The sequence below is a fragment of the Embiotoca jacksoni genome, unplaced genomic scaffold (assembly GCF_022577435.1).
Source record: "Embiotoca jacksoni isolate LCO1_2020_lvr unplaced genomic scaffold, fEmbJac1.0.p SCAF_6, whole genome shotgun sequence".
NCBI lineage: Eukaryota > Metazoa > Chordata > Actinopteri > Embiotocidae > Embiotoca > Embiotoca jacksoni.
The window spans coordinates 6,189,672-6,205,198 of record NW_027185414.1 but is presented as its reverse complement, the minus strand read 5'-3'; the positions used below and the strand labels follow the sequence as shown (position 1 = coordinate 6,205,198).

General features: G+C 45.0%; 1 protein-coding gene across 3 annotated transcripts; it reads left to right on the top strand.

The window, feature by feature from the left end:
- Positions 1 to 1,016: 1,016 nt before the first annotated feature.
- On the top strand, positions 1,017 to 10,293 carry LOC138213272 (retinoblastoma-like protein 2). 3 transcript variants are annotated; one of them, XM_069174283.1, is made up of 14 exons: positions 1,017 to 1,249; positions 3,504 to 3,631; positions 3,895 to 3,992; positions 4,176 to 4,279; positions 4,442 to 4,582; positions 4,736 to 4,900; positions 5,035 to 5,104; positions 5,211 to 5,257; positions 5,335 to 5,511; positions 6,202 to 6,273; positions 6,984 to 7,044; positions 8,042 to 8,202; positions 8,290 to 8,445; positions 8,636 to 10,293. In XM_069174283.1, the coding sequence occupies exons 2-14, from the start codon at positions 3,558 to 3,560 to the stop codon at positions 8,906 to 8,908; spliced, it is 1,599 nt and encodes a 532-aa protein (XP_069030384.1). In that variant the 5' UTR covers positions 1,017 to 1,249; positions 3,504 to 3,557; the 3' UTR covers positions 8,909 to 10,293. The 3 variants fall into 3 exon arrangements, with proteins under 3 accessions (XP_069030384.1, XP_069030385.1, XP_069030383.1); XM_069174284.1 differs by lacking the exon at positions 1,017 to 1,249 and adding an exon at positions 1,593 to 2,090 and having other exon boundaries at positions 4,445 to 4,582; XM_069174282.1 differs by lacking the exon at positions 1,017 to 1,249 and adding an exon at positions 1,593 to 2,090.
- Positions 10,294 to 15,527: the final 5,234 nt, after the last annotated feature.

Below are 15,527 nucleotides of genomic sequence, written 5' to 3'. Positions count from 1 at the left end.
TTTTTTTTTTTTACACTGTAAAAGAAATCTGCATCAAACACACAAACGATGACCAATATGCAAGAGGAACGTCAAAACACACTACTGCTGTACCGGGAGGTTTCAGTTCCATACAATGTAATCACTGAGATGACAAAACTAGCATCATGAGTTTTGAAACTTTTTCTTGCAAGCTTGATAATATCCTAAATGTCACCCTGCTCAGTTTTTGTCTTTTCCTTTCCTTTTCTTTTCTTTTTTTTTCATTGGACAGTTGTAATATTTGCAAGTTGTGGTCTGTGTAGTCCAAAATAATTCTTCATGTAGTGCAGGAAAAAAAAAAAAAAAAAGCGTCTTAAGAGTCATTTGTAATTTATTGGATTACTTTCTATGAAGTTCTATAGAGGAAATTGAGGTTTAATTATTTTTATTAAACATATTCTTCTGACTATCAATGAAGTGTGCCTTTGACTCTTTGCTTTTGCCCGGCGACCTTTGACAAGATGTCAACGGTGTCAGGAAATGATCGTGAAACGCGTGTTCCAGAGTATCAGGAAATAGTCTGGACTCTCCTGAACTACGGCAACAGAGTGAAGGTGTTAATCCTGGGTTCTGGATTAGGTTTAGTCATTTCTGTCTGTTTCTACGTGATTTTGAATGCATATTTACTTGGATGATATCATAACCATTCAAACGGGAGCACCACGAGTCTCGTCAGCGTGTATTAGAGCGTCTGTAACGCAGCATGCGGTGCAGAAGTACGGCATAAATCTTTCTTCAAATGTCCGCGAAATCTTAAACGCGCATGCATATGAATACACAACATGCACTTTGTATTGGTCGTTTTGAATTGATAAAGAATGAGACCGCTCGCGGAAGAAAAGCTCCATTTGACCTTCTGCTCTGTCACGGGGCGGCAGGTTTCGGCTCTCTGCTGCAGGGCCGGCGCTCCTCCTGTAGGTGGCGCTCACTGCTCTTGTTTGGTTGCTACGATCAGCAGCAGCAGCAGCAGCAGCAGAGGCTCAAACTCTTGACGACAAGTCTGGACTTGTCTGCTGCCGGCTGAACTTCCTCAGCCTTCAGGTCGAGAGCTGCTGCAGGACGGACGACACACACACACACACACACACACACACACACACACACACACACACACACACACACACACACACACACACACACACACACACAACATACAGAGGGGATTCACACATCGAGCCTCAGTGGAGAAATTCACCCAAAACTGCCCCTCAAAGAGCAACAGATACCGGTGAGTCCACTTTAAAGCTGTTTTATGGGTTCTGTTTGAGAGGACATGACTGACAAACTGCATTCAAAGTCAGCTGACGGTTTGAAGTCATCATCTGCTTCTGTACGAGCTGCAGGGGACACGGACACACACGCACACACACACACACGCGCACACACTTTTTAAATAGGTCTTTCTCAGCGAGGCCTCAACGCGCTGAACAACGATGTCTGATTGATGAACAACACTGGTCTCCAGTTAAATACCATTTAAAGCGCCGCACGTGTCAAAGTGAAACACAGAGCGAGCAGCCTGTTTCCATTGAACTTCTGTCACGGAGGAAACAGGAAATGGGTGTGATTGAAACACTTAAAGTTTCCAGCCAAAACAAAAACCCACCAGACAAACACGTCGCAGCTGGATGACCTGATAAAGAACGTCGCTCTCGTTCAACACGCTGGAATAAAAGACAAAAGGAGGAGAAAATGAAGAATGATGAGCGACCACAGATCTGAGTAGATTTCTGCTGTCGACAGACTTTCGTGTAACTTCCACTGCTTCGTTGTCGGGTGTCGTTTATGGTCTGGAGGTTCCTGCTGAGTACAACAGGCCACTATGATTCATATGAATGAGGAACTGCGTACATGACGATGACGATGCTCTTTAATTCCTCTTTGTCTCTCTTAGCTGGAGAAGTTGGAAATGTGTCAAACTTGAGAGTTGACGTTTAAATAAGTTGTTCACTGTCGTCATTTCAGCATTCGGAGTAAGTGAAGAGAAGCGAAAGCTCCTTTTATCATTTGAGTTAAAGGACTCGTCTCGTTGTTGGACGAGAAGCGGAAGAGACGGCTGCTGCTTCAACGTAAGTAGCCTGCGAATGTGGATCTGACGGTTCGCTCTCCTGAGTTCACTCATTCAGCTGCAGCAATGACCGCAAACACACTTTCATAAACACATGAAAACCATCTAAATTTAGTCAGATGAAGCAACTATCTTTATATTCAACAAAAAAAAAGTCAGAATCAAGAACTAAGGATCCCTGAGTTTGCGTGTCGTCGGTGGAAGACATGATGAGCTCATCATGGCTCCATGAACAGGTGGCGTTAGAGAGATGAACCGACCTGATGTTGGAACCAAATCATCGTTCCTTCTAGATCTGTATCCTGTCGTCACATGTTGTCACTGCACACCGACTCCATGACCATAAACAGCACATGGGAATGATTAGAGTCCCATTCAGTCTGGACAGCACACGCACGGACACACACACACACACGCACGCGCACACACACACACACACACACACACACACACACACGTTTGTATGGCTCTTTTTGTGAGTACATTCATTAACATGCTGCATTCCTGTACTCTTATCTTAACCACCATAACTAAGCGTTTAACATCAACTGTAAGCCTTCCAAAAAAATACATCCAGCCTCTAAAAACCCTGATTGAAGGTACACAATACTAATACTTACAACAACGGCAATCAGCTGGGGCAACGGCAGACTGCCAAAGTCGAAGACCATTATCAGACCCACTGAACCGCCTCAGAAAGCAGCAAACGACAGCGACGTCACCCGTCGGCTTGCGAACGACGTCCTGAAGCCTCGAGTTCCAGTTGAATGGGAGTCTATGGCGCCGAGGCCTTTGTGACAGGAGTGACTGATCACAGCTGCCCGCCGAGTAAAATGACATGCGAGGAGAAGAGGAGGAGGGAATAATGCTGTCCTGCCAGAAATAATAAACACCACACAAACTCACCAAGGTTATTCACCTTCTCACTGAGAGTTTAATGTGACTGGCGGGTGAGGAGCTGGTTAGAGTGGAAACAAGCCGAAGTCCGTCCAGCATTCAAAAAATATACCTACGGTTTTAGCACTTTTTGACCTTATTTTACGCAACGTGTTTACTTTTCTACGCGAGCCGATTGCCGCCGGTCACTGTGCTAAACGGCAGCAGCTTCGTAGAGATCATATTCATATTGAACTGTCAGCAAAACAAAAAAGCAACTCGGTGTGTTTTCCAAACCGTCCCGAGTATTCTTTAAAGCCCCTCCAGAAGTTAACGGGCAACACCGCGCCCATGTTTCTAACGGTGTCATTAAGAAGTGCGGCATGTGACCGTTTCCACGATGTCCAGTTTCTTACGAAAGCTCAGGACCAATCAGGAATTAAAAGCCGTGAGGGGCTTCGTGGCTGACTGACGTACAGCGCTCTGTTCTGGTCCGGCCCTCTGAAGGTCGTCTCTAACGGTCCTTCTCCACGTTTAGGTGCCCGCTTGGTGCCCGCGCTGACTCTCAACCTGTGCGAGTGAGGAGGTCACCATGGCAACCGCGCCTCGGGGCAACGCGGGAAGGCCGGGGTTCGGCCCCAGCGGCCATCTGCTCGCCGTGTTCAGGTTAGCGACGCATTACTCGCCCCGCGCGGAGGCCGTGTTTGGGAGGCGAGGCCTCGCGAGCAGCTGGTCGGCGCGGGCCGAGGCTCGCAAAGCAGGATCGCTGATGAACCGCAGCGGGGTCTCTCTGCCGGTATCGCACATCGGACACGCCCGGTCGTAGAAAGGGCTGCTTTTATTTTCATTTGAGATTTGTATCTCCTGACAGATGACCATTTTCTTGCCTTCTCCTAATTCCCTCCCCCCCCCCCGGTTCCTCTGATCAGGGCCTGCTCAAGCGATCCGACTGAAGCCGTTAAAACAAAACTGAGACATCTGCTGCACATTTTTCTGCAGCACCACCAAGGAAACGAGGGAACCAAAGGTAAACTAACAAAGTCAATGATTGACCTGCGCAGATTTTTTTTTTTTTTTAATGATGGCACGGTCATCACATTATCCGGCATCCCCGCACGATTAGAGAGCAGTCTGACTTGTAATGGCCTCTCGGAGTCTGGAGTAGAGCCCGTGTTGCTGACACGCGGCGTCCGTGCGATATTGTTCACAGAGTTGGCAGCAAAGTGCTGCTGTGAGGCCGGGGCGTGGTATTACTCCATCTTGGAGAGCATCTGCATTGAGGAGAAGGAAAGGCTGGGCCTCAGTGACATCTCGGTGAGTGCGCTGCCCTCCTGTGGCCACACGCGGAATTGCCGATAGTTTTGGTCACACTGGTACATTTGCTTCTCGAGCCTTTATCGAAACAAACAAAACTTTTCTCATATTTTAGCTTTTGAAGTAAAGCACCTGGTGCTCATGTTATGGATGTGTCTAAAGCAGGGCATCTTGAAGAACGAGCTTTTCCAGCGCTGCCTCGTGCCCTGCTGTCTGGAGATCACCAGAACCTCCAACCGTCTGCCGTGTGACTTCCCTCTGCTCCTTCAGATCTTCAAAGTGGCGCCGTACCACTTCTGTAAGGTGCGTTTCCCAGACTTGGAATAAGTGTGCAAAAATATGTGCATCTTCTGCAGATAGTTTAACATCTGGACTGTGTTGTTTTTTGTTTTTTTTGAATCTGTGACATCCCTGTTCCCTTTTCACTTTGAGGGTGGCGTTGTTGTGTTCTGACAGGTGATCGAGGCGGTGCTGCGGGTCGGGGCGGGGCTGCCTCGTTCTGGGTTCGCACACCTCGCTCAAGTGGAACACAATATTTTGGAGAGCTCGGCCTGGACCAGCGACTCGCCGCTGTGGGAGGACATCAGAGCCAACGAGGGCCGTCTGCCCACCTGCCAACAAGTCGGCAATAACTCACTAAAACTCTTGGTCTTGCCCTCGGAGTTGCTCCTCAACGGCTCTTTATCGAAACATTAAAATCACTTCCGTATTTCTTGGCGCACCAGTTCTGATGATGGCTTTGTGTCAAACCGCAGGCGATGCCTCCGACGCAGCTCGAAGGTCCGACGGGAGCAGCCGCGCAGCCGGACCACCACCTTCCACGAGGTACGAGGCACCGAAAGCTCTTTTTACGATAAAAATCCTTGACTACAAAACCGATCGGCGTGTACCGTGATAGCGGATGTCAGTTCAGCCCTTTCTGCCATCACAGACCAGCAGCGCTCCGGAAGCAGCTCCCTCCATCTGTTCGCTCGTAAGGTCAGTTCCGTTTCCTGGGACTCCTCGTCACGGCGGCGTCCGCCGCTCCGCTTAGCGCGGCCGTGTTTTGTCTGCAGGTCTACGGCTTGATGGGGAAGCGTCTGAGGGAGCTGTGTTCCGCACTGGGCGTCCGCGACGAGCTGCGGCTGAAGATCTGGACCTGCTTCGAGCACTCCCTGGTCCACCGCACGGGCCTCATGGCAGGCCGTCACCTCGACCAGCTGCTCATGTGCGCCATCTACGTAATAGCTAAGGTGGGCTGCGATAGAGCGAACGGACTCTCTGACGATCAGTCGTTGATTGGTTGGTGGTCTATGTGCAGGGTTGTCCTTGAAAGTGTTTAGGGGCTATTTATTATACGGTGAAGAGGAGGTAAAAAAAAAAGGACTGAAAACAGTTTGAAACATTAACCTGGTTCCCTATTATATAATTCAAATGTATACCCACGTTTAATGCTTCAGATCTGACCAGTGTTGCTGGCTGACCTTGTGCAGTAAATGTCACCTGCATGAATATTTACAACTCCAACCAAGTAAAAATACATTTTTAAAGCCGCACAAATCAACTCGTTTGAGATTTTGATGTTAAGTCTGTGGCACTTAGAACACATGCCAATATAACACACTTATTTGTAATTCAGTAACTTGACCATCTGGCATATTTTCATTTTAATCTGGAAGATTGAATTGATTTTATTTTTCGATTGATTTGTATTATATTACATTATATTTGCAATGAAAGATTTTGCAAAATAGTCCTGAATAGTCTGTATCCGTGTGTTTTCCTTGAGCTCGTCGCATATTTTTTCAGTTTATTCAATGAAATATTATGGGACTGCGGGACCACTGACTTTGTATTAATAGAAATATTATAAGTTGTTAAAGCCATTATAAAGTGCATAATCAGTTCATTTATGGTGTTTGCATTGTTTTGTTTTTTTACAGATTACCAAGCCGGAGATACCCTTCAAGCTCATAATGAAGTGCTACAAGTCGCAGCTACAAACCTGCAACAGTGTACGTTTTATTTTTTGTAAAAAAATTTTTTTACGACCGTAAATGTGAATGAACGAAATATAGGAGCCCCTCTGCATGCCTTAAGCCTTTTAACTACTACACGTGTGTCTTGCCCTCATGACGGATGTGGATCAAATAACTGACCGCAGATTCACTTTGGATAAAACTTAAACTGGTCATCATACAGACCTGGAGTCAGTGCGGTCATCTCAGGAAGATTTACTTCATTCAAATATGAGAATGTCTCCATCTTACTGAAGGGTAACTGATAATTAACGGTTATGTCACATGATTCAAATCGATTTGGTGCATTCAGGATCATTAAAAGTTTGAGTTTTTAGCCGTGGTATCGTGCAGCTCTGGGGATAATACTCTGAGTGTCTATTGTCTAATTTGATACAGATGTTCATGTTCCCTTTAGGAGGAATTGTAACAACTCTGGTTTTCATACTTATTTCAACTTATTGTAAATACCTTCAAAAATAATGACGTTCCCATCAGCCCCAGCTGCCCTCTTTGTTTACCGCTGATTGGCATGTCAACACGCTCCATACAGATGGTGAACATGGTCGTCACTACGCCTGCTTTACACAAGCACGTCAGCTTTGTCATTGCAAGCATGTTAGCATGCTGACAAGTGCTCAAAGTGCCGCTCTGCAAGATTTGATTGATCGGTTCAATATTTCTGAGCAGACTGTTTGTGTCATCAGGTCTGCAAGAAGGTGCTGATCTCAGAAAGAGTCCTGGCGAATCCCCCCGTGGAAGGAAACGGTAAGAAGCTCTTCATGAGAAAAAACAGAAAGTACCTCACGTGCACGCAGAAATATTACAAGTATGTTAACTGGTGGACAATCTCCTGTGGCTCTACTTCACCTGTCTCTCCTGTGCTCCGCTCCGCGTGTGCGCTGAGCTCCACTCGTTGTCAAACGCTCGGAGAGGAGAGAAACCAGCGCGGCCGGCAACGACAGCAAAACGCAGCAGAGACTCTCGCGCGGAGCTGAAATGAAACGGGTGTACATAACTGTGGTTAATAACATAAATTACAATTATTTTTGGCTGAGCTTCAACAGTGAGGCCAGCACTATAAAGAAAGTGTCTGTCAGCGAGTGAGTGAAGGATCAAAGTTAAACCGTTGATCGGCCGAATGCCGAGGTTTCCGTTTCAAATTAAAAGCCCTCATTTCCGATTAAAAGTCTTCTGGCATTTTACACACGGTCCAGTCATGTGCTGGTTATTTTTTGACGAGTCCCGTCTCTCTTTCGGGGGAGGCGGGAGCCCCAGTGATGAACACCGACAGCCTGAACACGGCAATTCGACATTTAGGCGGACATTTGTAAATCGTAGCTACAGGAAATAGCCTGGCTTACACTCTCCCCCCTCTAAAATGCATGATTCTCTTCACACTGATCACCCTCCGCGTCACCGACCACCACAAGCAAATCCTCAACGTGTGGGAAACACTGTAAGAGGAGAAACTTGCTGTGACTTTCCTGTTGCAGTGACACATATAGTGGTGTGCCCAGTTTGCCGAATAAACCACTTCCCGTTTAAACACCACGCTGCTCTCGCTAAAGCATTTTAATACACAGCATGTGCAGCGTCAGCTACGAGTTAGGTTTTTATGTCGCTGTAGAGTTACAACACAACAACGGCACGTAGTACCAAAACATTTGACCCATCGAGTTACCGGAATAACAACACATTACTCATAAGTCGTAAGAGTAAGCCCACAGTGAGAAGTGGTCATTTATCATATTGTTGATTCCAGGTAATGGAGGCCAGAGCAACGCCACCCTGACCCCCAACACTCCTTCAACACACAACCTCGGACCTGGCGTGGAGGAGAGGGACAACCTCATCTTTTTTTACAACCGCATCTACACCACAAAGATGGCGCACTTTGCCATGCAGTTCTCCCTGACCGCCGGGGTGAGTGGGACCAAACTGAACAAGAGAAAGAGCCGGTACAAAATGCTAAATGTTGTACCACACGCTAATATTTCCTCTCTTGTCCAGGGAGACACCCCTCTGTCTCCGTACCCCCGACAGTGGACGGCGTCTCCTCGCAGACAGCGGCTGCGTGGCAGCGACTCCGTCTTCATTTCACCGCTCAACACCGCGTCCACTCATCAATCCGGACTCGTCTACGTCTTCAGCTCGAGCTCCTCTGAGGTCTGCGGACGTTGCGTTCGAAACGTTTTCATGGGATCAGATTTTAACAACTGTATTTGTGTGAAATCTAGATTTCTATTGTCTGAGCGGTAAACGCTTTCGTGACACACAAATTCTTGAATTTAAATCACGTCACGGCGGAATATTCGTATACATTTTGGTTGTTTTTTTTGTGTGTGTGTTTTCCCAGCGTCTGCGTGAGATCAACAACATGATCAGAACAGGCAGGTCTCCCAACAGACGCAGCTATGCGGCATCACGAGGCACGGAGGACGAGGAGGAGGGAGAAGACGGACCGCCGGCCAGGAGGCTTCGTCTGGACGATCAGTCGGCCTGGCAGAGACGCCTGCGGAGCGTGGTGGACGACCGCATCATGAGCAGGAACACGGTCCCGGGCCGACCTCGTCAGGTTAACGGGCCTAACCTAACCTGCAGCCCGGAGGAGCGGGACGTCTCGCTCTGATCCCTTTTCTGAAACGGTACCAACAATCTGAAGCGTTGGAAGAAAACCAAGGAGGAGATTCGTCTCCCTTTACAAATATCGGTTCACGAGTCCCGTGGGCTGAGTTTTTTTTTTGTTGTTGTTGCTCTGCACTATTTGTGACCTCAGAGGTACGAAGGACTTCACCCGCAGCTCTGGTTGGTGGGAGAAGACTGTGGACGTCCTGCGACTCTCTGCTGCTCAGTGCTGTACGCTGTTGTAGGAATTTGAAGCAGGACATGCTCGGTGGATAAATACAAGGTTAGACCGAGACAGGATGTCACCAGTTCCGCTACTGTTGGTGCAGGATAAGCTTGTCTGCTCTGTTCAGAGCTCACACGGATGAGCAATTACAGTCGCAAGAAGTTAGTCGTAGCTGCGTGATCTGTACTTTTAATTCTTCAAATTATGTAAATGATGACACAATGTAAACTTGATATGTAATTCGAGTATATTCCCTTTATTCACTGGCACTTCAGTGAGGATCAAATGTTTGGTTGTCCCAACACGTCACAAAATCCAACAATTTCCATTGGATTCTGCATGAATACTTTGAGACTTAATACTGATTAGATTGTGATTAAATAGGGGATGATACTAAGTGGTCAATGTAAGCTACTCTGAAGCACTTTTAATGTGTTTTTATCCTAAATATATTGTAAAACTAAGACATGGAGACTTGGCTGCACCTTATCACAGAAATAAAGGGAAAGTGTCATGAGAGCGGCATTAAACTTTATCCAGTGCTCCATGAAATATGCAGACAGTTCTGACATGAGAACTAAAACAAATGCTGTCAGATTACTATTTTTCACATCCTGTCGTCAGCTCCAGCCGTGGCTTACTACAAACTAAATATCACAGCTGATTCAAGAGGACATCAATCAAAAACGGCGCAGGAATGTTATTAAAGCCCCCCTCCACTCAGGAAGGTGTTTTTCTCTTTGTTACATCATGTGGACGTTTGAGCTTCATTGTGCAGAACGACGTGTGTGTTGTTTGACAGAAGCCACTTTCACAAAAGTTCTATTTAAATTTAATCAGAGTTTGACACATGTACGCACAAGCATGATTTGTGACATCACAACTTGCTTGGAACCCAATCGTAATCCAATATTTAACGTACACAAGTGTGACGTGAAAACTTGGACTTCCAGTGAGCGTGGAGTACACGGAGCGGACTTAACAGTAAAGACATCTCGTGTCCAACATTTCATTTTAACACTTGTTTGTAGATTCAAGGTTTTTCTTGCTATAATAAAAAGGGCATCCTTGATTGCAGTTCTTATATTTAAATGCTTTGCATGTATCAATCAATTTTTGAATCAGTTAAATGAAAGACAATAATTTAACAATAAACATGTTTGACAGTTTGCCTTGTGTAACTTTCTTATTCATTAAAAACTGATATTTGTGTGGTGACACGATCACAGATGCGACCAACGAAGACTGTTTGGATTGTGCTGAATCTCCCTGTTATTCTAGCGTCACAGTCCCGTTCTGCTCTGCAGTGTTCATTGTTTGTACGTGATAACTAACACGATGCAGTCAGAAAACCTGCTTCACTTGGCAGGGCAGCTCTACCTCGTGACCAAACGGCAAGCGACTCACCAGCATCATTTCTATATCATTTATACGGCTTTCATTTCTCTGTCTCTGGAGGTTTTATGACGTGTAAATACTGATCTGCTCTGACAGCACTGAAAGGATAAAACTCCCCCCCCCCCCTGAATGAATGAATGAAAACAAACTCATCCCACTGTGGGAAAATTGGTAACCACGGCAACCCTGTGATTGACACACAACCCCCTTCCGTGTTTATCAGTAACCATGCTGTCGCACGCTTCAGGAGTTAATTCTCAACCAGTGTTGCTTAGAGGTAATTGCAAAAAGGCCGTACGACGCAGCAGACAAAGGGCCGTAAAACAAAGCCGACACACGGCCAGGTCAGCTAACGCGACACAACAGGAAGTCTCAGCGTTGCCATGGAGAACAAAGGCACCTGAGCCCACAACACTCACAGGTTTTTAAGGTGATGACCGGTGTTTTAACGCTCTGTACGCCTCGGACACTGCCGTCGGCTGAACAGCACGCTGCACACGTTTAGGTTGAAACAAATCATGGGCTGCAACACCAGCAGGGGCTCCACAGTGGTGGACCCGTCGGAGAAGCCAGAGGACAGGCCGGAGACGGACGCCTCCACCGAGGAGGCGTCCGCTGAGGAAACGAGTGCAACAACGGAGAAAGAAAAGGATGAAAAAGCAGAGTTGCAGCCGAGTGCCGCCTTTACGCCCTCCTAAACTCAAGTAAGACAAATCGTTGTTTCCAAAACTATGAATCACTATCGGCATGATACATTTTACTTATCAGCCGACTATGTCCTTTCATTCTCCTTTCAATTCTATCAATGACCAAGGATATAGTACCTCCCAACATAGCAAGCAATTTATGAGCGTTGCATAGGGGTCACTTTGATACAATCACCTCAATAACTTGACCGCCGTGTCTCTCTGAGGCTGTTTGACGTGACAAATGGGTTGTGTGGTGACTGAGACGGGCTCTGCCGTGTCTGTGTTGCTGTGTGTACAGATTGGCCTGTCCGAGGGTGAAGGAGGGCCTGTCAGCCAGAGGAGGCGACGCTGCACTACTGTCCATCAACCTCCTTGTCATCCGGGCCGGCCACACACCCTCGAATTCGAACACACACACACACACACACACACACACACTTCTGAAGAAATCCAACTCCAATGTTCATATTGCAGGAACTATTTTGTGATAAATACACTGATTTAAAGCTGCGTTGTCGTGTACCTCTGTTTCCTCTGTGTTCTTTTTTTAGCGGTCATTTAGATCTTCGCACACACCCTTGCGGCACAAGTCTTTGTTTTTCACAGCCGTTCACATTCATTCTTCTATACTCCTCCTCCTCCTCCTCCTCCTCCTCCTCCTTCTCCTCCTCTTCCTCCTCCTCCTCCTCTCTCACGCTCACACACCTCTGGTCAGGGCTGATAGTTACAACATACTCTTTCAAACGCTTCCAATTGTGCTGCAGGCTAAAGCAGCAGCCCTTTAAGATAGTCAGCTTGTGCTTCAACTGTGGGTACCTTGCAGGTCTCGAGCAGATAGCATGCTCTGCATAGGAGAGGACTGCTACGGCTGTTCATTTGAACAATCAGAGACAGCAAGTGCTTTATACAACAAATTAGAAACTGCTGTCAAGAGTTGGGTTAAAATAAATGTGCCTGCACTTTGGTGTCCTTGCCACCAGGGGGCCTGGATACACCATGAAACAGTTCCTCCGACCACCACCAGGGAGCAGGAGCGATCTACCCACGCGGCTGTGAGACATCTGAGGCTGGCTCCATTTGCTGAAGACATTTAATCTGAAATATATGTTGTAAGTTTATTACCAGCTAGTGAATGGAGCTGGAATGGAATAGCCATTTTACAAAGCCATATCAAAAATACCCATCTTAGAGGCAGTGGGGAAATTACATGAAAATATTACCATTATACAAATGGAAAGTGTGATTGAATAATGTGCTGGAGAAGATAAATGAAAAGCACTTTGTTGGAAAACGTGGCACTAAATAGGTTTTTAATTTCAGTAGTGGGATAAAAGAAGCGCATTTTTACCCCATTTCACTGCCAATTGATTAGTGGTTCCACACCTGCAGATAGAGAGGGGCCCTTATCGTCTCATTATCAGTTAATTAATATGCATGCACACGTGCCAATTATCTTTCCTCTGCCATTTAGCAGAAATGAGACATTGATGTTGTAATGGTGCCGGGATGGATAACTCCTCTGTTGCTTTAAAGACAAGGCAGGCACATTGATTGACAAAGCCGGGAAATGTTAAGAGAGACAATTGAATTAAGAGCAACCTGAAACGCTTGATTATTATATTAATACTTTTCATTTTCTGTTGCTGTAATCCTGTGATCTGCCAGAGTTTTTGATTAACTCTCTTGTGAAAGATACAAAAAGGGCAAGGCTTATGGAGCAGTATATGTATATATATATGTGTGTGTGTGTGTGTGTGTGTGTGTGTGTATATGTATATATATATATATATATATATATATATATATATATATATATATCTACCATTGAGAATCCATTATGGAAACATTTTATTTGAAGGACATGCAGAATAGCAGGATATTACATTTTTCCACTGTGCCATAAAGGACCCAAGGCCACACCAAGTGAAGCAAACCCACGATGAAAGTTATATTAATCATCATTCGGTTTACTGTACTATGTGCACTGAATTTATGTTCATGAGTCACAGGCCAGTGTTATGTGCCAATGAAATAGGCAATATTATGGAAGGAAGCACTATTGACATTTTTCATTTCTGCATAAATGCTCCTGGTTGCATATTGTGCCCAAGGCTGTTAGTTTTTTTATTCTTTATTTTTTTTAAATCAATGCTCTTTAAGCTCAATGCCACAACGCTATAACGCCGGAGTGATCTCTTGGCTACATCCAAACCCAGGATCCACGGTTTTTCCACACATAAAACATCACAGAGGACAAACCCGTGCCACTGGAGGCAGCTGCTCGCAGGACTGAGCCAAAGAAAAGAAGAAAAAAAGAGAAGAGGGCAAACAGAAAATGAGAAGGGCAACTAAAAAAACCTCTCTGGGGTGTAATCTCCTTACTCAGTAATGGACCATTTATATGATATGTATAATGGGGCTGCCACAAATATTCACTAGTAGTGGTCTTATTTTCAGCCATCCTCTCTTTAAAGATGTGTTCTTCACAGGGTATCTTTTGTGAATATATGATCAGAGGCACGACAGCCCCGCTCTTTAATCTTACACTGGCCTTGAAGAATGTCACTGATTCCAACCACCCTCCTCCTCCTCGTCCTCGTCCTCCTCCTCCTCTTCCTCCTCCAACCCACAACTGCAGGCTACAGAAACAGTCCTATTCACAATGCGGTGCAACAATATCTCTCCAGTTGTTTAGAGGGGTATGGGTCTCTTTATATTTTGGTTTAATACAATACAATTAAATAAATAAATAAAAACTTTAGATATTCATGAAGACTTGTCATGACTATCTGATCTCTAAGACCTTTGGTGGGCTGATTTGTAAAGAGCTGACTGACCAAAAAAATGTGGAAGTCTCTCAATAAGCTGCCCACTTTGAGACTTGTTTTGTTGATTTGATTTCTGTCTGGAGCAGAACAATTTAACTTTAGACAGCAGAAGGAACTAAATGAGGCTCAGTACTGTCTAACAGTATCATAACAGTGGACTTCAATCAATATCATCAATACACTGTAGTGTATGTATGTAAAACAATAGAAGAATGATCATTATCTCCATGTATAATACTGATAGGTGACTTCGGCTCTGACATGTCTTTGATCGGGTCTGAAATCACTCTCTGTTTACTGGGTAGTGCACTATATTTACTGTCTGAATTCTTAAATTTACCCAACATAAAGAGCCTGTCGAAATTCCACAGTGGACTGAAAAAAAAATCCACAATAATGACACATACAGTACTATGCTAAAAGAAAATTGGGGATTCTGTCAAAAATGCTGAAATAAATATTTTTTTCTTCATCAATTAACGTCACATAAAGTGCAGTGAAAACTAAATTAATTCAAGTTTTAGTGGTGTACCAATTTTCTATCCGAGTGTCTTTCACTAATAAGCTGATCGGATATGCAGTGGATGTGGTTGTATCAGGCCACGCTGATACACAAATTTCTAAGATGAAACTGACAAAAGTAATTAATGCACCATTCTCCATTCCATATTTTATAAAACAAACACTTTGCTTTCGATTTTTAAATTGCCGAGCTATTTTAAATCATAGGATCAGGGCTCTTGGCAAACATCAGGTCACTCTTGGCTCTTTGCATTTTTTGGATCCTGCTGACGGAGCCATGTCATAAAAGTGGTTCATCTTTGACAAAGCCCACTTCCTCTAAGAAAGCAGTGTATGGTGTGACCACTGGTGCACTTCTGCAGATCTTGGAGGTCAGTTGTGTTGAAGTTTTCCATAAAATTCAAACTCTCCTTTTGTTTCATGTCAGTTTTCCTCTCGAGGTTGTGTCTCAGTGAGGTTAACTATGGCCCTTAAACCTCCTAAAAACAGTATCAACTGTGGGCACAAGGACATCAAGTTGTTTATAGATGGTCTTGCAGCCATTTGCCGTGTTCAGGAAAATGTTTCTTCCGCATGGACTCAACAACTCGCTTCGTTTTCTCCACTTGTCCTTGATGATACCAAACAGAAATTGTTATACTAATAGACCACGACAGTCTGTTTGAACTTTCACTACAATCCACTAATTTATCAGCACTTCTATGAAGTATCAATAACTTTGTCTAGACAATAAGCAAGAATTCAGCTGATTTAACAGTTGTCTTTGTTTTATTCTGTGACAAACCAAAAGCGTGCCGGTATGCTTGACAGAGGCTTTGTATTTTGTTTCTATGGAGGTACACAGTTCATCCGTCTATAAAGATTCCTACCGACACTGTTCATCACATCTGTGTCTTCATCTGTTCCCGTATTTGACTCGTATATAAATGCTATGAATGTAGATTTTCATAACACACAAAA

Coding starts and splice junctions, on each gene's coding strand:
- LOC138213272 (XM_069174283.1), top strand. CDS start 3,558: ATGGCAACCGCGCCTCGGGGCAACGCGGGAAGGCCGGGGTTCGGCCCC. Junction 4,583..4,735: donor CGCCGTACCACTTCTGTAAG/GTGCGTTTCCCA, acceptor GTGTTCTGACAG/GTGATCGAGGCGGTGCTGCG. Junction 6,274..6,983: donor AGCTACAAACCTGCAACAGT/GTACGTTTTATT, acceptor TTGTGTCATCAG/GTCTGCAAGAAGGTGCTGAT.